Genomic DNA, 22,062 nt, shown 5'->3' with positions numbered 1-22,062 from the left:
GCGAATAGACTTTTTCCCCCTTAAAATATTCATTCATAATTTTTATTGAAAGAAAAACATACAGGGTGTTCGGCCACTCCTGGGAAAAATTTTAATGGGCGATTCTGGAGATCAAAATAAGACGAAAATCAAGAATACCAACTTGTTGATGGAGGCTTCGTTAAGAAGTTATTAACGTTTAAAGTTCAAAGCACGCAGCTGTTCGAAGGTCGCCGTTCCACAGGCTGAACTTTAAACGTTAATAACTTTTTAACGAAGCCTCCGTCAACAAATTGGTATTCTTGATTTTCGTCTTATTTTAACCTCCAGAATCTCCCATTAAAATTTTTCCCAGGTGTGGCGGAACACCCTGTACATTTCTATTATGTCATATTCGTGCAGTGTATATGTAGCATATCTTAATGCGAGGGATTACGAGGGGAACATAGAATTCATCGTATAAAAATTCGTAAGTACAGGATCGATTCCATCACTAGAGGAGAATGAGGAACGCGCGGAGAGAGAAAGAAATAATACCACCTACAATAATAGAGAAACACCCGGAGCCCCTCGTGTACCCCCGCTATCAACAGGCCGATATTATTGTCGCACTTTATCTTGTCGGGCTTACGAACTTCGAGCTCGACGTTCTGATTTCCAGTGGATTTTTAAGGCAATGTCGAGTGAGTTGCGTGGGGAGTGTACGTAAGCCAACAAACGCTTGCGCGTTTTCCATCCCATCCTTGCGACGTTGTCCTTCTCCTGCATTAAGCACCTGTTGTTCGCGAAATTACGCTTTCTCCTTAAAATAGCCGAACGTTGCGCTCAGCGTTATGTAATCCACTTGATCTTTGAACGTGTACGAAAATCAATAACAAATCTTGTTTTAACAAACCTAATTAATATCATAGGTACTGTAGAGGGTGTCCAAGCTGAAACAACGTACCTAAATATCTCCTCTGTTTTTAATAACACGAAAATCGTTCGTGTCTTAGTTTAAATAATTTCAAAAAAGAAACTTCACTTCGATTTTTTCTGTTTCTTTTTTTCAGGAAGGAAGCGTGTATCTTGTTCTATCGTATCTGTTTTAATTTTTCATTTCAAATGTGTAAAATGGTCGAAGTATCGATTAGGAACACTTGTTGCGGGGATACCGGAGAAAGTAATACATCTTGCAAAGAAACAGTTCGAAGTAGAATAGCGAATAAATGGTCAGACACTCTGTACACGATGGTCAGCTTATGATCATCAACGATCAATGAAATATGGTCACAGTTAAATACAGTTAAATTAACTGACGACTCGTTGTCGTTCCACCCTCCTGTTATCTTATAAACAGAGCTACTGAAACCGAAATTATTCAGTATCTCTGAAACGTCCAGGATCTGACAAGTAATAAGTTCATTCTGCTCATTCATATTAACACAAAATTGACCTGTTTATTTTGCTTGAGTGTTTGATCTTAATTTAATTTTATTGAACTCTTGGTGAGACCTGATAATCGGTGTTACTCCCGAAGAATCATTTTTCATCGCAGATAACACCGAGCTAGTAGCAGCGAACTCGGAATTGTTTCTTAAGATATAAGAAAGAATTGTACTCTGTAAATTAGAGAATACATGAAACTTTGAATGTAATAATTATATTAAAAAGTCTGTGCATTATTTCACGTGCCAAGCAAGCTTTATCGACCCACTATACGACGAACCTAATTCATTTTTAGAGGTATCCGGGTCGTCGGAGCCTAGCTCCCTCTGACAGACTTGCATCCTGCATCGGATCAGTGACAATTTGCACCGTCACATGTCTTTGTTCACCAAGTGTTTCGTCTCGTTGGATGAAATGTACATATTTATTTTGAGCAACACCAACATTTTCTTCATCTGATACTAGCAAGAAATACATTAAAGCAACGAATTTTGATTCTAACGCTTTCATAATGTTCTTGGCATGCATGAGCCATTTGCCGGCATCGACAAACGTATCGTCTTTCCGCGAGAAGAAAGCACAGCGTGTTTACATCCCCACTCTTGCTGCAGTCCGCTGATTGGCTGTCACCGATCTCCGTCACCGTTTTCGACCAATAGCTGTTAGTCAGTGGACTGGAATAGAAGTGAAGATGTAAACACTCTGTGCCTTTTTCTCGTGAAAGCACGGTAGTAATGGACGAGAATAGATTCCCATGTGTACACTGACCATAATTCACGTTTTGCAAGTGACAGTAAATAATTACTGCGAGTTCTATACTATTAAGTACTTTATTCGTAAAAATAATGATTACGAATCACTACGTATTGGTAAAATGTAATCTTTAACAGGTTCCTATTTTTTTTTTTTTCTTTTTATCGTCTTCGAGGGTGTTGGGTTTTGTAATAAAATATTGTAAAATGGTCATCGGTTCATCGTTATAATGGAGATCGAAGGTCACGATAGTCAAGAACTTGACGATGAAAAATTAAGCGAAATACACGTCTGTGAGTTTGTTGAACATTTTCCAGATAAGGTTAGATTACTATAAAACGTATGTTTATGTTATGATCAATTTATCCTGGATATTTTTAAATTTACGAAAATGGTACTGTCAACATGATATCGATACTTTAATTTAATATAATTGAATCGTATACATGTAGATATTATATTATTTATTTTATTTTTGTTTTTATTCTCTAACAAAAATTGATTTTAGATTTTGTCTGTGAGAAGCGAGGAAAGTATTCTTCGCGAAGCGTCGGAGGAAATTGAAAAAATTGTGAAAACAAATTTGCAAACAAAAGAGGAATCTCAAAAAAGTAATGTTGATAAAAATGATGCTGATAACAGTTCAGATAGTTTTAATCAAACAAAATTAGAAAAACAAGTTCTGACTGGGGAGATTACACCGTTCCAAGCAATTGCAAAACAGTCTGATTCATCCAAAGCTGAGGGGTATGCAACAGTATTGAAATTGATGTAGGCTGATGTGAACAAAATTTAGCAATATTTCTTTTCTAGGACATCTGACAAACCCACTCACTTGCTTAATCTTGAAAAATATCTTCGACAACAAGCTGAACTTACTAAACAAAGAAAGGAGTTAAAAAAAAAATTAACAAGCTCAAAAGTACCTTGTAATGGAGATGAAATAGTTCCATTAAAAAAATTAAAGCGATCAGATACTAGCTCCAAGGAATGTAGAGGAACTATTAAAAAAGCAAAACTCAAAAGCAATAAAAGAAAATTAGTAGCAGAATTTGAAAAAACCAAGGGGTTAAACGAAAATGACAATATTAACAGTGAAACAGAGAATACCACATCTAATCGAATCAATGATTTTAATAAACAGAGTAGACATTCTAGAAATACATTAACTTCTTGTAAGGCTCCAAAAGATACTGGTAGACAGATAGTAATTGAAAGTACAGATCATACAGAGTATGTAGATATAGTAAATGATTCTGGGAGTGAGTATGTTCCAAGTGATGAACAATTTGATTCAGGTAAATATGAAAATTAAAAGTCCATATTGATTGAAGTAACTAGTTAAACAGTTGCTATAAATGTAATGTTTTTTAAATTCTTTAGAAGATGAAGCAGAATCATCATCCAAGAAAAGAAAGTGTGTTACAAAATGTGTTCGTGCAAAAAGAGGTGTGCATCAAGTATTGTTAACATTAATTATCTGATAAATTATTTTTCGTAATAAAATATTATCCTTTTTTTAGTTTTAGATGATGGGGATGAACAAATATACAGACAACGAGTGGAAGAAAGTGGTTATCCAAAGAACGAACCATTGCATAAAATAGATAATCTATTGAAAGTTCCACAATCTATATGGAAAAAATTATACAAGTATTAATAAAATAATGTTAAACAAAATGTTTTGTGTTTTTTTTTTTTAATTCAATATAACAAATTTATATTTTTAGGTACCAAAGAGTATCCGTGCAATGGCTCTGGGAATTGCATTGTCGTTCTTTGGGAGGCTTATTAGGAGATGAAATGGGATTAGGAAAAACTGTTCAAATTATCGCATTTCTCGCGGGTTTGGATTGTAGTGAATTACTTTCTGATGGTGGAAGGTAACCTTTTAAATACATTGTCCATTACTGTTTCTTTCAATAATTATTAATTTTTAATCTGCCGATTTTTAATTACTTTCGTGACATTTTAATGGAAAATATATTTTTATTAACAGGTTTCGGGGATTAGGACCAACTTTGGTCGTTTGCCCAGCGACATTAATGGAACAGTGGTTGAAGCATTTTCACGATTGGTGGCCTACTCTAAGAGTAGTTGTTTTACACCAATCAGGAACTTACGATGGTGTGTTAGAACTATATAGGGTATTTTTGAACGATAGTTCAAATCAGCGATTTTGAACAACCTTTCAAAAATATCCTATAAATTACAAGATTCAATCCCATTGTTTCTGAAACCTTAATAACGAGTACTTCTATAGGTGATCTAGAATATTTAATACATTCCTTGAAATACGGTGGTATATTAATTACCTCTTATTCTGGTGTGCTTAAACACGAAGACATACTTGTTGCCAGTCAGTGGCATTATGTGATCCTTGACGAAGGTCATAAAATAAGGAATCCACAAGCAAAGGTAGTATCGCTAATTTTTAACTGGTATATTACTATTTTTTTAAATTAAAATAATTCAGTTGGAGCAGTGAAAATTTTTACTGCTCGCAGGTCAGTAAGGCAGTAAAAAAATTCTCGACGCCGCATCGCCTTTTATTAACTGGCAGTCCAATGCAGAACTCTTTGAAAGAATTGTGGTCTCTGTTTGATTTCATTCTACCAGGCAAGTTAGGCACTTTACCTGCATTCCTTGAACATTGCGCGATTCCTATAACCCGCGGAGGATACGCAAATGCTACTCCTCTGCAGGAAGCTACCGCACTTCAGGTTGCCACGATGCTTAGAAACGCTATTACACCGTACATGCTTAGGAGGACAAAAAACGATGTTCAACATCATGTTAGTCTACCAGAAAAAAATGAACAGGTATTATTGTCTTATCTTAGGATTTTTAATAAATAATTCATAATTCTTTCATACATTAATAGACTTGTCCGAACTGTCATCGTTATTATTTACCGTTTCACAAACGTTGGCCATAATCTTGTGATTTTTAAATAACTCGTATTCTAGGTGTTATTCTGTAGTTTAACGAATGAACAAAAACAAATATATAAAAATTACTTAAGATCCGAGGATGTCTCATTTGTTTTACACGAAAAAATTTCTATGGAAAGTGGAAGGCATAGAGCTCGACTTTTAATAGCATTATCAGCGCTCAGGAAAATATGTAACCATCCCGATTTGTTTTTATACACGAGTCAAATGGTAAGGTTGCAACTGAATATTATTAATGTATCCTAGCGTCCATCATACTTAATTAAGTCCATATTTAAGGATTCCGAAGAGGAGATTGACGCAACGGAAGAATCGTTAGAGAAGTTTGGCTATTGGAAACGTTCTGGAAAAATGGTGGTAGTTCGATCTCTTCTTAAAATTTGGAAGAAACAAGGGCACAGAGTGCTAGTTTTTACGCAAGGAAGACAAGTACGTAAGCAAATGATTAATTCGCGTAATTTTTTAAATTATGTTACTTCGAAAGTAATAAATGACAAATATCTATTTACAGATGATGCATATTTTAGAGTCATTAGTGCAAAACGAGGAATATACATACTTAAGACTGGATGGAACTACTCCCATGACACAGCGACAAGAAACGATCAGTTTGTTTAATAGCGTATGTATATCAACAAAAAGAGTACTTATTGGAATAGATTTATTAATATTTCTTGTATAGGATCCTTCACATTTTGTATTCTTGCTAACTACGCGCGTTGGCGGGTTGGGTTAGGTTAGAAACGATCAGTTTGTTTAATAGTGTATGTATATCAACAAAAAGAGTACTTATTGGAATAGATTTATTAATATTTCTTGTATAGGATCCTTCACATTTTGTATTCTTGCTAACTACGCGCGTTGGCTAGTTGGGTTAGGTTAGAAACGATCAGTTTGTTTAATAGTGTATATATATCAACAAGAAGAGTACTTATTGGAGTAGATTTATTAATATTTCTTGTATAGGATCCTTCATATTTTGTATTCTTGCTAACTACGCGCGTTGGCGGGTTGGGGATTAATTTAACTGGAGCAAATCGAGTAATTATTTACGATCCAGATTGGAATCCAGCAACCGATGCTCAAGCAAGAGAACGAGCGTGGAGAATTGGCCAAAACAAAAGCGTCACTATTTATAGACTTATCACAGCTGGTACCATCGAAGAAAAGGTAACTTTTAATTATTAAGATATACAGAATATACGATACGTAATTATCAATTTTTATGAAATGATTTTATATTAGATATATCACAGACAAATATTTAAATTACTTCTTTCGAACAAAGTTTTGGAAGATCCACGTCAACGCAGACTATTCAAAACTTCCGATTTAGTTGAACTTTTCAATTTTAATGACCCTATTGACGGGCATTCCAGTGAATCTGACGTATTATTTCGAGAATCTAAATTAACGCCAACAACTACCAAATTTTCATCAAATAAAATCGAAAAAATGCGAAGATTAGCTGCTATGCTTAGTAAAAATATAAGTCAAAGTGCCGTAAATGCTACGGCCATGACGCAAAATGTAACTATTCTAAAGAACAGATCTGCTTTAAGTCACGATATTAACAGTCCTAGTCAAGATAATTTAAAACATAATAATCAAGTATCTAAAGATAGCTTGATGGAACAGAAGACTGAGACTGAAAGTCACATTAGCAAGAAAAGCGAAGATACGCGTACTTCAGAAATACAAAAAGTTACTAGTGGAGGTAGCACGGAGGAAAATAAAATCTCGGGGGAGATACAAGACAATGTATTAAATATGCTTGATATAGTTGACAATAATAATGAAATAGAAAATAAAATCACACTAATGATTAAATGTACAAATTCTGATACTAAAACCGACGCAATACAAGACGAACAAAGTTCATCATTTAGTAAATCTAAAATAGTCGAAATTTCAGAAGATTCGAATCAAAGAAATGAAATAATTCCAAACAACAAGAACGAAGGTATATTGAAATTAAATAAAACACATCATAAACACAAGCGAAAGAAAAAGAGTTCTCAATCAGAGAAAAGTGCAGTTTCAGCATTGTTTGAAGGAGAACGTGTTTCTCATTTAATTGGTCGACGTCTTGGACGATCTGAAAGAGATCAAACTACTTCAACCGAAGACGACCAATATGTTTTGGAAAAGCTGTTTGCCAAAGCAAGTAATTATCTTCCTAACGATATTTGATATATACATTTTAAACAATAGAAAAGTGCAACAGATATTTTTATTATTGGGATTATAAAATATTGTGTTTGTAGCTGTGACCTCAGCTTTCCAACACGAGACAGTATTATCAAATTCAGCCTATAATTCAGATAACAGAACTCCGATGCAGCGATTAGCGCAAGAAGCAGCACAAGAAAACATGGATAATATTCGCAAGTCTCGTAAATGGTGTTGGAAACCCACATGGGATTCTACATCCTCCAAAGATGATTAATCTTTTTCTAATAAATTACGTATTTCAGGTTTAAATGGGCATCTAAATTCAATGCAAACTGTTTGATGAGAGTTGTATTTTTTTATTTTATGATCTTCAATTTTCCAGTTGGTACAGAACTTACAGAAATTCGTATCGATTCCAATTTATATTTTTAAAAGAAATATCTAGCTTTAGAAATATTATATCTACGATAATAATTGAAATTAACATATACAGTAGAGCCGCGTTATATCGTTACCTGGTGAACTTCTCCCTTCACATACCATTTCTGAAAATTTTACTTTGCTACAATTTCGTCTGTAGCTATATAGCGCGACTCCACTGTATGACTTAAGAGATTAAGATATTTTTTCAATGCAAAAGAATCTCTTACAAAAATAATTTTTGTTTATATATTTTTATCATTAATGTAAATTAATAATTCCCCTAGTTTTTGTTTATTCGTTATACAACGAATATTGTGATTACGCCAAAAATTTATTATTTAAATATTAAACTATTTTTGTATACTAGCAATGTGCATGAATCATTTTAAGGATAAAAAATTTACTCAATGTTGGTATGTTATTTTAAGCATGTAATAATATCGTATTCGTAGCTATTACAAGCGAGACACTATAAATATCTCAGGCACTTACTCGTACAGAAAAGATAAATAGAAAAACAATGGGAGAAAAGAAACTTGAAAATAATGTGTACATAACGTAAACATATCTTTGAACTGTTTAAATTATTCGAGTAAATTTTGTACACATTGATAATTATAACCCTTTCACACAAAACTGTGTTTTACATTTGATTAAGTAATCTTTATGAAGTTAAAATACGTGAAATTTTGAAGAAACATGTTTCGTTAAAAATGTTTCTGTATACTCAGAAATAATAACCACCATATGTAAATGTATGTTTATAAATTTACATATAATGTGTACTTTAACACAGAATTTTTCTTATTCAAAAATTTAGGAGAACTTATCTATACAAACTTATAACTGTTTATATTTACATGGTTAGTCAGTTGTACTTTTTACATTTATAACCTTAAAAACTCATCAAGTGTAGGACCAGATCTGCCTAAAGGATCTTCAGGAAACATAACATAATCTCCAACAAAAGTCGGAGCTAGCAATCGGTTTACAATTGTATTGCGCCACGCTGGGTTTTCTCGATATAGATCTCTATACTGGTCCGAGCTAATCACAATACCTTTACACATAGTCGCATATTGTAATATATATCTGAAATCAATACAAAAATAACCATATGATACGCGATAGATGAATAAAGAAATTATACAAAAACAATCATAAACATACAACTTACCGATCATCATAAGAAGTTATCCATTTATCAGCAATAAAGCGACTTGGTGTAAAAACTACTATCCCATCTGCATACCATTTTTCAAGTAATGGTCTAGTTACTGATCTTCTATACTGAGGTACAAATACTTTCACAGAATGTCCTCTCTGTTGGAAATAATCAATAACTATTCTTAATCCTTCTTCCGAGAAAACTTTGCCGATTGTATGCCTAGAAAATGGTATAATTGTAATACAATAAGTTATAAACAGTTGTAAAAAATTAAGAAATCAAGATTATCATACGCCATTGCTACGTTATTTCCATCGATGATTATTTCTCTTAATCCGTTGGATGGTGTAGGTATAGTTTGCGATATCGACGATGCATCGTTAACTGTTGAAGTGCTAGGTAATTCTGGTGTAGGAGGGTTTATGTTTGGTAATGTATTCAAAATTGATTTCGTTTTTTCCATTACTATTGTTCTACTTATATCGCGCGCTTTAGGCAATGTCAATCCAGGTTTATTGAAAAGTAACTCGAGATTTTTATTCTGATCTTTTTCTTTAATATTCTCATCGCATTTTTTTGATGTTGTTGCTGTATTGGATTCCAAATAAGTAAGATTCTTTGGGTTTGGGCTGCAGTCTATCATAAAAATTCTATTATCTTTTTCATTAGTTAGAACTTGTTTTTCTTCAGATTGACTTTTGGTCGAAGATTGTTCTGTAGAGGACCATACAACAACAATATCATCTGAACTCTGATTCATAGATACTGATGGTGCTGAAGAAACACAAATTATGATAAACCTCAAAATCAATGTAGTTACATAATAGTTTCAATGCAGATTAATTGTTTTTACCTATGTTTTCACCATCTACACTAACTGTTGCAATTTCAGAATCCTCTGTATCTGATATCAAGAGACAAGACGAATCGTTATCTGAATTTAATTTTCGTCTTTTTTTGTTTCCTTTTTGTTTTGTAGATTCATTTGAACTACATAAGCTGTTATTCACAGTTTGTTTCTCTTCATACGATTGCTCCAAAGGTCTCTTTCTGGTATTTGCATTACTTTTACAATCATTTTGTTCATCATAATTATTTGATTCACTTTCATTGTCGCTTAGAATAATCACGCTATCATTAAATCCTGTACCCACCGAAGAAAAGACATTCTTTTTATTCCTAATAGTTCGTTTAGTATTGTTCAATAATTTCTTTTGTTTCTGTAACTGCTCCCATCGTTTACTACTACAATCACAGAAAAGAATTTTTGTAATATGTATCGTTCATATAACTTTTAAGTCTTCTAAAATTTTGTATTACCTTAATTGAATATGTTTTAAAGGGCTCTCATAGAATGTTTTTTTTTTCGTATTCTTCTGTGTATTTTTATTTCCCAATGGGGTTTTCTTTCGCTTTGATTTTGGGAATACATCACAAATTACTACAGAATTATGTAACATACTCATTTTTCACGTACTTTTATCGTTCTGTACATGAAACGTACAATAGAAAGTGTACGAATATGGTTTTTTTTTAACGAAAACTTTGTTACGCGATTAAATAATTTCACTTAATGAAGTTTTAACAGACTTCACTTTTTGTATATGTACGACACGAATTTGAACAAAAAATGATAATAATAAAATAAACTCTGTAAGTATATTGTTCGAAAATATTGAAGATTATATGAAGAAATGTTTATAATCTTATTCTATAAACATTCACGCATCTTGTGTATTTTCTGTTATTTAGCGCGAAATTTTGTATACATGAGAAAGCGAATACACGTTTTCAACATTAATTACAGTCGGTGTTGAAGATAGTTATGAAGGTTTCTGAAAACAGTTAATTTCTCGGTGACATAACCCAAAATACAATTCAACAGACTGCTGAAGTTTGATGGACTATAATTTTTGTGCAACAGCATGTATAACAAATATCACTTTGTTTCTTCCCATTGGCGAATAATACATTAATCACATTAATCGATACATTTCTTTACGCGTAGGTAATAATAATGTAAATTGTATTATTTTTCTTCACATTCCTTCTACTCTGTCTTACTCTATATGCGTTTAGTACGTGTTCGTAAATCTATTCGTTGCTACTTAGTCATCCTTAACGCGCCACAGTTGTTCTGCTTGCAATTTTCATTCAAAAGAAAAGAAAATGGCAAATTAATCGACACAATATACTATACGTAATGAAAATTAAAAAGGGACAAAATTATCAAAATAAAGATAATACGTGATTTTGTAATTACAAATTCGTGTATTAACAAATATAAAATATTCTCATCGTACCAACTTAATAGACATTATTAATTAACGGTAATTTAAACGAGTAAAATAAAACCAAATTGTTTGTAGTTTCCGAGGTAATTTGTAAAGTCATGTATAACGTATAATGTTGTAGATTTAAAAAATTAAGGATACCCCACGAGTAAATATACATTTTCTGTACTATTGTCGATCTACAACACATCCATATACAATGCTTTGTGCAAGGCGCGCGACGACAACCAATCACGAACGCAACAAATGCGTAATGCGAAAAGGAAGTTACCGATTGGTCGAAATTCGTACAGCATCGGGGAAGGGGCTGGAGGGAGGGAGAGTGAATGTGTGCTGGTCTGGCCCGAACGCGGCTGCATCCCCGTGCCAGGCCAGCGAGCAAGTAGTAACGCTAACGTTAGAGTTTTGTCTTTTGTTTATCCTTTATGTTTATTTCGCCGGAAAGCAGTGGAGCCCGAAAAACGTGGTATCGCTGGAACGGGTAGCTGGTGCTCGGGGATCGGCCAGAAAATACACTCCAGCACCAGTTGCACAGCAGAATTTGCAGAGTGGATCAAGTAGTCGAAAGCGTATTCAGGCAGCCTTCAACGTAAACAAAAATGGAGCTAGGGGAGGGAGAGGCGCAAATTTGTCGACTTTGCGGTCAGTGCGAAAGAATATACATAGACGTGTTCGGCGAGGAAGGTACCAAGAGATTTTTAGGCCTGAAGATTCACACGAAAATCAACATTCTGGTGAGTAGAACGCAAAAGGTGTGCCATGGGGTCTGGGGCCCCAGTTGCATCGTAGAGGAGGGGGTTAGAAAAATGGCCGTAACAAGGGGGAGAAGAGCATGAAAAGAAAAAATATTCTCCTTTCTTCGTTGTTTTGTTCATAAGTATTAGTCGTTTTTTGTAGTTTTATCGATAGTAATATACCTGTATCTATATCGTATGTTTGTTTCAAATGAATATTGACTAAGTTTTTTCATTTTTATTGTGTCTTGTGATGTTGCCTCCAATTTTTAATGCTATAAAATTAACAGTTCTTTTGGAAGGGAATATGCAATGTACAAATGCTTCGTATCGATAAATTCGTTTGTATTTACATAGAAAATTATAAGATATTCAATTGCATGTGTAATTATAAATTATGAATCGTATTTTCTTTGTATTGGATATAATGATGTTCCTTTTATTAGAGATATAAAACATTTAGCGAATATTCAAGGTTTTCTATCTTTTACTCTGTAATTATATCCTATTTTATATTTTTTATCCAATTATCGTAATTTGATGTAATAATTTCTCATAAGCAACAGTGATTCTATGCATCTCATTTTAATATTTTGTTAGATACAATAAGATTTTTTCTCTAATTTTTAATTTTCAATAATTTGTTTTAAATATAAGACTAATTGTGAATTTTACATATTTTATATGTTAATTGTGCAAGAATTGTTAAGCATTTATTGTTATTTAGTACATTTGTAGTTAATTGTTAGACACTGTTATAGTTGTGCAATTATAACAATAAATATTAAGGTTCATATTGTACAATATTAGAATGGGTACCAGATTTGAATTGTAATAAATTTTAATAATGGTGTATCCACAGAGCGGTAGGGTTTAAATCAGGTTGCTTTATTTTTAAATTTGAATTTTAACAAAATACGAAATTTTCTCGGATCAGTTAAGAGTTGTACAAAATCAGATCTTCCATTAAAAACTTGAAATTTCATACATTTAGTCTTTAGGTATTTTGTTTGAATCGCAGATAGATGAGAGGGATCCTCTGCCCAAGGCGATCTGTGTTCAGTGTCTGGGCAAGCTCGAATTCGTTTGCGACTTCCAAGAGGAGTGTCTTCGCACCCAACAAGCGTTACGCGATCGATACAATCTACCATCCTTAACAGAGACTGTAAGTCTACATTCAATTTAATGTACAGCTCTACCGCTCGTTCATGGTGCCACCAGAGCTTGCAGCTCATTTTTTTTATTATTATTATTTTAAATACAAATTAAACGAGAAAGATATCTGGTATTTTGATTAATAGAAATCTAGACAAACATGATAAATAAAATTGTAATGTTTTATTATTATATTATATATTCTATGTAATATATTTGTGATCATAGTATGAAACATATACCAGAAATACCAGATTAAATTTATTCTTTTAGTATTTTAATAAAAATTAGTAAAGTTCTGGTACCCACTTCTATTTTCATTTTAATTTATTCCTAGGCTGATGTAAAGACTGAAGAAACAACTCCAAGCACATCGACGAACAATAACAACAACGACATGGATAAAAATCTTAATTCTCCAAGCGAGGAGAATGCGAGAGAAACAGAGCCACGTATTTCAAGAACCACAAAGAGTCAGAGAAACTTACGAAGTCAACAACAAGCAAAAAATAATGAAGAAATTGGAAAAGAACAAATTATTATGCAAAGTATGAACGATGAAAATGGAGAAAGTATGGAAAGCCCTGAAACAACTCCCACGCGGTGGCTTAGAAGTAGACAAAATACAGAGACAACTTCCACGAATGAAAAAGCTACTGATCCTCCAATTGCAAATAGACTTAGAAGTCATAATAGCACTGCTATGGAGGTAACTGTTAGTTCGCGCAATAATTCCATTGAGAATATGGAGAAACAGACTGGAAAACAACAAGATCCACATACTATTCAAATTCCAACATCGGCTTTAAATAAGCTCCTTACTAGCGTGTCGAACTCACCGAACATAGAAGTGTCTGTTAAGGAATCCAGAAATCAAAGCAACGACGTAGAAGATATCAGTTTCACCGTGGAATTATGTAAAAAGGAGAGCGACGACGTTGCCACTGTTCGAGCGCAAGTTTTTCCAGATCAGGGTTCATGTTTAGTAGACAAAGCTATCGTTGATCTTTTGCAGAATCAGAGTTGCGTAGAAGTAAACAGTATAATAAATACTATCATCAGCACCAGTCTTAAGAACGGTAATTCGGCGAAGTCAAGAGATTCCGCGGATTTTGAGCAGAAGTGGCAAATTTCTCAAAATCCGGAGGAATTGTTTAAGATCGACGGAGAGGAGATCCGCGTGGACGATAACGTGGAGCACATCGTCACAGACAATCAGAATGGTTACTCCTGTAAGCTGTGTCGTAAGTTCTATGAACGCAAAGACAAGTGTATGGTTCACGTGAAGACGCATCTCGGTATTAAACAGTACACTTGTATTTTATGCAATGCCAAATTTGTTTGTAAATCCGATGTGATTAAACACATCCGATGTTCGCATACCAATCCCAGACCAATACAATGCCCAAAATGTCCAAAGAGGTTTAAATCGAAATTCTATCTGATGGAGCACGATAACGTGCACAAGGGTGTAAGACCATACTCTTGCACAGACTGTGGTCAGAGTTACCATCATAAAGTATCATTACAGATTCACATGAAGTCGCATTTACCTCCGCAGAATTTAGCCTGCGAATATTGTAGCAAGATATTCCCGTATCGCACGAGATTGTTGTGCCACATCGGGAGCGTGCACTTAAAGAATCGTCGCAATTTTAAGTGTCGATTTTGTTACAACCTTTATTCGAGCCTCTCGGTCCTGAACGAGCACATCAAGACCCGTCACGCGACCACGTACACTTGCGAGGTGTGCAGCAAAACCTTCAAGGTCGCGTCCAAGTATAAGGCCCACGTGTTGCAACACTCGAACCCCAAGCCTTTCGTGTGCAACATTTGTAACAATAGATATGCGTCGAAAACATTCCTGAGCGAGCATCTATTGAAACACGAGGGATTGAGGAAGTACATATGCCAGAAGTGTGGCGCTAGATTCGCGCAAGCTAGTCATCTGGCTGCACACCGGCACGTGCACGGCGAAAAGAAACACGCCTGCCCGGAATGCGGGCGAAAATTCAACAGGCGCGACAACATGAAAGTACATAGAAAAAGACATTTCAAGGAAAAAAAGACTGTTATTAGTAAACAGAAGAATGCTTCTGGCGCCGACGTGACTTCCACCGTGTCTAACGAAAAGTAACGAAGCTGATGTAGCTTCTGATATTTTTGTAAAACTAACTTAATTCACGGGTTGATTACGACCTTACGAAAGAGACGTTTCTTTTTTAAACGTTAGAATATGTAAATGAACAATATCCGATAAGATGTTCGTTTGTAGAGGGGACTGATTGTAGGGTATTGCGGCAATAATTAAAGAGGTAAAAAAGTTTTCTTCAACAGTACGAGACAAAGTGATGTCAATTACGAACTTTTATTAGGCCTAAAAAAACGTGAGAGTTCATTGTGAAATTTCACTTTTAATGTCGGAGAATACGTATTACCAGATCGATTATGGCAATGGCGTTCAGTCAGTTCACTTCCACTCTTGTCATTCATATTATTCTTTTCGGTGCATTAGTCTTTTTTCTTTATTTTTTTTTTCTTTTTTTTTTGTACATAATGTAGGTGTGCATTTAAAAAACTATTGAGATCTTTTAAGTATTCTTTCCATTTACATATACTATGCCATAAGATTTTTGCACGTTAAAACACTACCGATTATTTGATTTTACCAAAGCTGTAATGAGGATAGATCATGGAATATGACTTGATAATCTGCCATTAGAAGCATTTTTCGTATCTAATTGTTTAGACAAGATTTTCTCGGATTGTGGATATTGAAAAGAAATGTGGCAAAAAACGATGATAGTAATCTTCGATCATAAGGAAGCCAGGGAATGTTATCGAGTGCATTATTACAGTTGAAAATTTATATATGTTTATCGCACAGTTAGCTTCCTAAGATTTAATCAGATTCGTTAAAAATTGTGAATACAAGATGGAAAGGGCTTCCAAAGTCAAGAACTTAGACTAAAATGGGTATAAAAATATTTTCTACGTATTTTTACATAGCTGTTTTTAAACAAACTGCAAAACCTTTTAAATAATACATGTGCAAGGTATATTTTACTCTATTTTCGATTATATTTTACATATAAGATTATTATATGTACATATGTAAGGATCCAATGAAAACAATTGTTCGTTTAAAAATTTTGAGACATTTGTATAAATTAAGTTTTCTATGTCATTGCCCTTTGATCGACAATGAAGAACTTTCGAATATGAATGAACGATCAGTTGGTTTCATTGGACCATATATTGAAAGTAACGGAGATTTCGCTACGAGGATAGCGTTTACGGTGAATTGTGTTACGAAAGCTTATCATGTGATCTGCGAGGAAAAACATAAAAACTGTATGTAAGTGCCTTGACGTACGAAAAAAAGCATTGATAATTGTTTCAGTACTTGTGTACGATATAGGTCTTCCTTAAAATGGAAGTCAATTTTAATTCTTTACGCTCGAATGTTAATCTTTAGACTACTTATACTAATACAGTTTACACGTAACATACAAGATGTTTCAAGATTACTGATGATTTTATATTGGTAAAGGAAACAAATTTCAACTTAAAAATAATGAAAGAAGAATGTACAATAGTTCCAGTTTAAAAAAACCAACAAAATCGAGCTGAAGCCAATAGTAAAGAGGAAAGAGGAAATTACTGTACATGATAACTATTCCGTGCAGCACATATCTCGAAACATTTTCCATGTATACAGTGCTGTTTTTACAAATTTCGATACTTCGCTTATTGTTAACGATTTCAGATTGGAGCGTAAAGAATTTTATATAATCGTGATCATTACTTTCTCTCATCAAAGGGAACAATTATTGATAAAATTGTTCACGCGAGAACTGTTAATGAAACCACGCGAAAGATATTATATCTAATATTTACACTTTCCTCAGATAGTTACGTTGTATAAGCAATAACTCCTATTTTGTACGAGGCGTTTGTTAATCTAAACTATTTTTCCATCTAGGAGATAATGTACTTGTCAATAGAGTTATTTTTTTCTCATAAGGATAGATGTTAATATGTCATTAAAATAATGCCCAGTAAATAAATAGCGGATAAAGATTTCTTGACAATAAAAAGAATTTGTTTAATGATTCCACGACTTTTCTCAATAAAGGATAATATTTTTGGGATTGCTCGCTTATTTTATTCTTATTGTTGATCACTCCGTGTTGCTCTTTTGTGTTTCTTGTAGTATGTGATAGTATTGCATGTCCATGAAAATAATAACATTCCAACAAATTCTATTTTAACAGTGTAATAATTTTCTAGATAGATACATAGATTGTAAATATAAGTCTGGTTTCCTTTATTTAATGTAGTATGTTTATAAATAGTAGTATAAATAATACTGTTCTTATAAGAGATTAAAGCACTGAATTATTTTCTAACTCAAATTATAATTGGCACATGGCAATTTTTTACTAACGTCAAAGAGAAAATATTTTGTTCTTTGGGCAACGAACTTTCTCTTTATTGTTTCAGATAAAAGAGAATGATGGATTGCCACATATTGTTTGTATACGATGTATCGGTACATTGGAATTCTTGTGTGACTTTTACGAGACCTGCCACCTCACTCAGATGGAACTCTCGGGGGCCGTAAGCAACTTAATTCGCTGTAGAGGCCAAAATAAGATGAAAATCAAGAATACCAATTTGTTGATCGAGGCTTCGTTAAAAAGTTATTAACAATTAAATTCAAAAATTTCAAATCGTTTTAGAAAAATTATCTTCGGTTGCAGTGGTCAATTACAATCATTTTTGGTCATTACACATACCCTCGAAATCCTACGCACTTTTGAGAAAAAAATTCCTTACCGAAAATCTAATTTGGCGCCTAAATTTTTCGACGGAAAAAAAAAAATTCAAATCGTTTTGGAAAAATTATTGTCGGTTGCGGGGGTCAATTACAATCATTTTTTGTGAATAGACATACCCCCGAAATCCTGCGCATTTTCGAGAAAAAAATTCAGAACGGTCGGAACTTTAGACGTTACTAACTTTTTAACGAAGCGTCCATCAAGAAATTGGTATTCTTGATTTTCGTCTTATTTTGGCCTCTAGTATCCCCCATTAAATTAAGATAAGAAAATAATGATATTCATTAGAACTAATGTGCTTAGGAATTAATAAAATACAGGGAATGATTACTGGTATTGAGAACTTTTTTTTTGTATTCAACAGAGTAAAAATAAGTTGGAAGAAACATATCAACAAGAAAGTGATACTGAATCTGACAAAGAGAATACTTTTCCATCAATGTACGATGCGAAACGTAAAGCAAAAGTTCTATTGCCTGGCGGATCAAAAAGTACAAAACATGGTTTGGCTGTGAATAATGAATCTTACTACAGTAACGAAACGAAAGACGGAAGTAATAGTCTTTACCGCATAGATAACAATGACTGTTCGAATAAAGTTCAGTCTGTCATGCGAATGGCTGTACAAAAATGTACAAAAGTCCTAGCATTAGATGAAAAAGAAAATGTTTCAAAGGAAACAATAATTCGCAACAGAAGATCAGAATCTCTGAATAGTACAATAAGGTCCAGTCAAAACGCTAGTAATAGTATACATTCAGAACAACCGTTACGTCGCAAAAGGGGTAGGAAAAGTAAAATAGAAAAAATGAAAGAAGCCAGTGTATATTTGAGTCTAAAGAGGAAACTGGAAGAGCATGTACAAGATGAAAAAAACAAGGATAATCCGTATAAGAGGCACTATCTACATACGATCTGGATAAATAACAAATCTAACTTGGCAAACAATTCTGTGATATTATCTAAGCCTCAAGTTGAAAGAGCAGCGAAGGAAGAAGTAGTAGTAGATGCGTCGTCGAATGAGTTTCATGATGAAGATAGTAAAAATGTTACTATACCTGATGATAATACGATTGAAGCAGAAACTAATGTCAAAGACTCTGAAATAATTGAAGACCCTTTAAAAATGAACGAAGACAATTCCATGAAAAGCAAAGCAATATCGGTTATTGTGAAGCAAGAAAAAGGAGAGACAGAAAGTGCATTTCCTCAGCAAACTAAGGAGATAGATCAACTTGTTTGGATCTCTAATGACGTGTCAATTCAGGAACAAGAAAATTTGATAGATTCTCCATTGAAGGAGGAGATAAAACAAATTACAAACAAGAAAAGTAATTTCACAGCACAGTATGATGTCGCAGAGCATTCTGATGTTTTAACTATCACGGATCATAAGGATTTGAAATCGGAAATATTCGAAGAACAGAATCGTGTAACCGTTATAAAATCCTTCCAGACCAGCGGGAGTTCCATTACCAAAAAAATGCAGGAAGTTAAAACGGAAGTGTATGTTACAACGAACGCGACGAGCCAGAGTATAAAAGATGATTCAGAATCTGACGACGCTGATCTGTCGTTTATGCAACTACTCAGTCCTGATAGTAAATTCAACAGGAACAAGAGCAAGGATAGATCGTTCGCTAAAATCACCGAATTGATCAGCGACGAACAAAAGGAAGCTATCGAAACTTACTACACGGTTGATATGTCGATCGTTAACCCGGCCGAAGTGCAGAAGAATTTGACGATAATTGATAAGAAGAATATACGCTGTAATATCTGTGGTACGTTTTACCTCAGAATGGACAAGTGTCAGGTAAGTTAAATTGTTGTACCTAAGCAGTACAATAGGTAGGGCAGTTCTAACACGAAACTAATACAGTTTTAGTTTCGAGTGTCGAAGTAGAAGGGTGTGATGTTTGTTATTATCGCAGGTACATATTTGGGGTCATTTGAAGATGAAACCATATCAATGCAAGGCGTGTGACTTTTCCACGGTAACTGTCACCAACGTTCGTTGCCATATCAGAAAGAGTCATCTAAAAATTAAACCGTTTGAATGTCATCTTTGTGAAAGGAAATATGTAACTGCCGTTTTATTGGAGGAACATATTAATACTCATACGGGTGCCCGCCCATTTAAATGTAAACTCTGTGACTTTACAAGCGCAAGTCGACAAATGCTGAGTTACCACAGCGCTACTCATAAACCACAAAAGGTATACGGAAACAAACTCTCGACGCTTATTAACGATTACATACATTTTCGTTGTATTTTATTTATTCGTTTAAAAAATTTTTTAGGATATCAATTGTAAAATCTGTGACAAGGAATTTTATTCGAGAGGCAGATTACGAGCGCACATGATCATACATAATAAAGACAAATTTGTCGTATGCAAATTATGCTCTGCTTATTTATCCAGCCAGGAAGCGCTAAAAACACATAACAAAAACGTTCACTCGCAAGATTATGTATGTAACGTATGTGGCAAACATGTTCAGTCAAGGAAAGCTTTGCACAATCATCAAAATGTAAATTATATTCTGTTCAGTTTTCGTCATTGTATTTGGTAATATAATTTCATAAGAAAATACCATTTTTTTTTTTTTCAGGTTCATGCTGCTGCAAAATATAAATGTTCTCTATGCCCAAATATGTATAAGAGTAGCCAAATCTTAAAAGAACATCTTTTAAAACACGAAGGTATCAGAAAATACAAGTGCCCTGTTTGTGAAAAATCATTTGGTCAACAATCTCACGTAGCTGCCCACATGGCGGTACACAGTAAAATTAGGTAAATTTCGGAGTATCCCATTTTTCAATTATATTGCAATGTTTTTAATTACGCATTCTGTTTGCTGTAGATTTCATTGCCCTGCGTGCGACAAACCTTTCAATCGCCATGATAACATGAAGATGCATACTAAACGGTGTCAATTATTTCTCGCGAATCCGGATCTAAAAAATCGTATATTTAAAAGAGAAAGAAATATATCCTTTAAGAAAGCGACGGAACTAAACGAAGATTCAATTAGCGGGGATACGTCGAATTCCGTAACTCGCGTTGAAGATCAGAATATAGAACCATTAATGAAAACTGTAGATAAAAAAGAAGAGCTCGAAATGAATGTCTGCAAAATAGGACTGAATATCTCTTGCATAAAATCCGTGAATGAAACGTGGAGATGCGACGACGTGTATAAAGAAGCTGGAGAAATCACGGGATCCACTGAGATTAATTTGATTCAAATCACAGGTGTTAATGACAATTTCATTCCGGAAAACGAAAACTTAATAGTTCGTGAGACCATTTTGGGACCGGAAAGTTTTTAATAATATTTTTGTAGACAGATTGATTATTTTGAACGAATGGTACGAATCAAGCATTTTGTAATAACGGTGCCCGACAGTACAAATCGATCACGAGTACATTATTTACAAGTACTTAAGTCTCAATAAGTCCAAAACATTAGGGTAATTCAAACGTCTTGTAGTGTCTTTGATTAGAATTTATGATCTAAGGTTACATTGATATTTTTATAATGAAATTGTATCATATTTTTTCATGTTCAATTAGACTTAGATAGACCATTACGTGAAAATCAATTAGCACGAACGACAATTTAATCAATGATATTTTTTTATACTTGAACGATATTTAATTTATATCGCTCGTGCGTTTCGATTTTCGTTCGAAGAGTTAGTGATCTCGCCCTTGATGAAAACTTCGATTCCACGACCAAAGAAAGCGCCATTTTATTCTTTAGTTAGCAAACCAAGTTTCATCAAGGCAGAACGAGGTATTTTTACGCTTATTTCAGTTATAAGTAAGGAAATAAGACTGATAATCGCTGTAGAAATTCGTAACGAGAAGTTCCTATTCAAAATAATTAGGCCGGAAAAATTTGAAGTTTCGCATTATCAAGGAGGGAACAATCTCTAGTTGTATTGATAATTTAATCATTTTTTTTACAATTGAAGTGATGAAATTAAATAATACACTTTCCATTAAAACCAAATGAAATAAAACATTTTCTTTTTGAAGATGTAATTACATTGTCTGATTTTAAACATTAATATACTGCATGTTATACGGTAATAACAAAATATTGTTTTAACAAATCGATGGATAAATATCGCTCAACTGTTAT

The 22,062-nt window shown here is 33.7% G+C and overlaps 3 protein-coding genes across 3 annotated transcripts; 2 read left to right on the top strand and 1 right to left on the bottom strand.

Annotated features, from left to right (window-relative positions):
- The first annotated feature begins 2,099 nt into the window (after positions 1 to 2,099).
- Positions 2,100 to 8,024, top strand: LOC143344522 (uncharacterized). Its single transcript, XM_076770654.1, has 15 exons — positions 2,100 to 2,482; positions 2,669 to 2,907; positions 2,974 to 3,458; positions 3,544 to 3,609; positions 3,684 to 3,813; positions 3,891 to 4,043; positions 4,160 to 4,287; positions 4,424 to 4,578; positions 4,668 to 4,982; positions 5,130 to 5,324; positions 5,394 to 5,543; positions 5,626 to 5,736; positions 6,081 to 6,284; positions 6,360 to 7,281; positions 7,382 to 8,024. Exons 1-15 carry the CDS (start codon positions 2,390 to 2,392, stop codon positions 7,561 to 7,563), a joined length of 3,528 nt encoding a protein of 1,175 aa, XP_076626769.1. The 5' UTR covers positions 2,100 to 2,389; the 3' UTR covers positions 7,564 to 8,024.
- LOC143344526 (uncharacterized) lies at positions 7,625 to 11,055 on the bottom strand. The gene is made up of 5 exons (XM_076770660.1): positions 10,201 to 11,055; positions 9,734 to 10,125; positions 9,174 to 9,654; positions 8,890 to 9,099; positions 7,625 to 8,804 (listed from the first exon to the last, which is right to left on the bottom strand). The coding sequence occupies exons 1-5, from the start codon at positions 10,344 to 10,346 to the stop codon at positions 8,600 to 8,602; spliced, it is 1,434 nt and encodes a 477-aa protein (XP_076626775.1). The 5' UTR covers positions 10,347 to 11,055; the 3' UTR covers positions 7,625 to 8,599.
- Positions 11,056 to 11,525: 470 nt separating this feature from the next.
- On the top strand, positions 11,526 to 21,251 carry LOC143344982 (uncharacterized). The gene is made up of 10 exons (XM_076771636.1): positions 11,526 to 11,908; positions 12,930 to 13,073; positions 13,401 to 15,196; positions 16,833 to 16,860; positions 17,570 to 17,686; positions 18,272 to 19,723; positions 19,842 to 20,126; positions 20,212 to 20,442; positions 20,524 to 20,705; positions 20,776 to 21,251. Exons 1-10 carry the CDS (start codon positions 11,774 to 11,776, stop codon positions 21,242 to 21,244), a joined length of 4,839 nt encoding a protein of 1,612 aa, XP_076627751.1. The 5' UTR covers positions 11,526 to 11,773; the 3' UTR covers positions 21,245 to 21,251.
- Positions 21,252 to 22,062: the final 811 nt, after the last annotated feature.

Source organism: Colletes latitarsis, chromosome 8, assembly GCF_051014445.1.
Source record: "Colletes latitarsis isolate SP2378_abdomen chromosome 8, iyColLati1, whole genome shotgun sequence".
Taxonomy (NCBI): domain Eukaryota; kingdom Metazoa; phylum Arthropoda; class Insecta; order Hymenoptera; family Colletidae; genus Colletes; species Colletes latitarsis.
Note: the sequence above shows the minus strand (reverse complement) of the source record. Positions and strands in the feature narration are given on the sequence as shown.

What these genes read in the sequence shown, in the direction of transcription:
- LOC143344522 (XM_076770654.1), top strand. Translation starts at nt 2,390, where the DNA reads ATGGAGATCGAAGGTCACGATAGTCAAGAACTTGACGATGAAAAATTA. An exon ending in CCAATCAGGAACTTACGATG is followed by an intron (nt 4,288 to 4,423) that starts GTGTGTTAGAAC and finishes GTACTTCTATAG; the next exon opens with GTGATCTAGAATATTTAATA. An exon ending in TACCAGAAAAAAATGAACAG is followed by an intron (nt 4,983 to 5,129) that starts GTATTATTGTCT and finishes CTCGTATTCTAG; the next exon opens with GTGTTATTCTGTAGTTTAAC.
- LOC143344982 (XM_076771636.1), top strand. Translation starts at nt 11,774, where the DNA reads ATGGAGCTAGGGGAGGGAGAGGCGCAAATTTGTCGACTTTGCGGTCAG. An exon ending in TCCACCGTGTCTAACGAAAA is followed by an intron (nt 15,197 to 16,832) that starts GTAACGAAGCTG and finishes TAACGATTTCAG; the next exon opens with ATTGGAGCGTAAAGAATTTT. An exon ending in TCAGAATGGACAAGTGTCAG is followed by an intron (nt 19,724 to 19,841) that starts GTAAGTTAAATT and finishes TTATTATCGCAG; the next exon opens with GTACATATTTGGGGTCATTT.
- LOC143344526 (XM_076770660.1), bottom strand. Translation starts at nt 10,346, where the DNA reads ATGAGTATGTTACATAATTCTGTAGTAATTTGTGATGTATTCCCAAAA. An exon ending in TTAAAACATATTCAATTAAG is followed by an intron (nt 10,126 to 10,200) that starts GTAATACAAAAT and finishes CTGTGATTGTAG; the next exon opens with TAGTAAACGATGGGAGCAGT. An exon ending in ATAACTTCTTATGATGATCG is followed by an intron (nt 8,805 to 8,889) that starts GTAAGTTGTATG and finishes TATTGATTTCAG; the next exon opens with ATATATATTACAATATGCGA.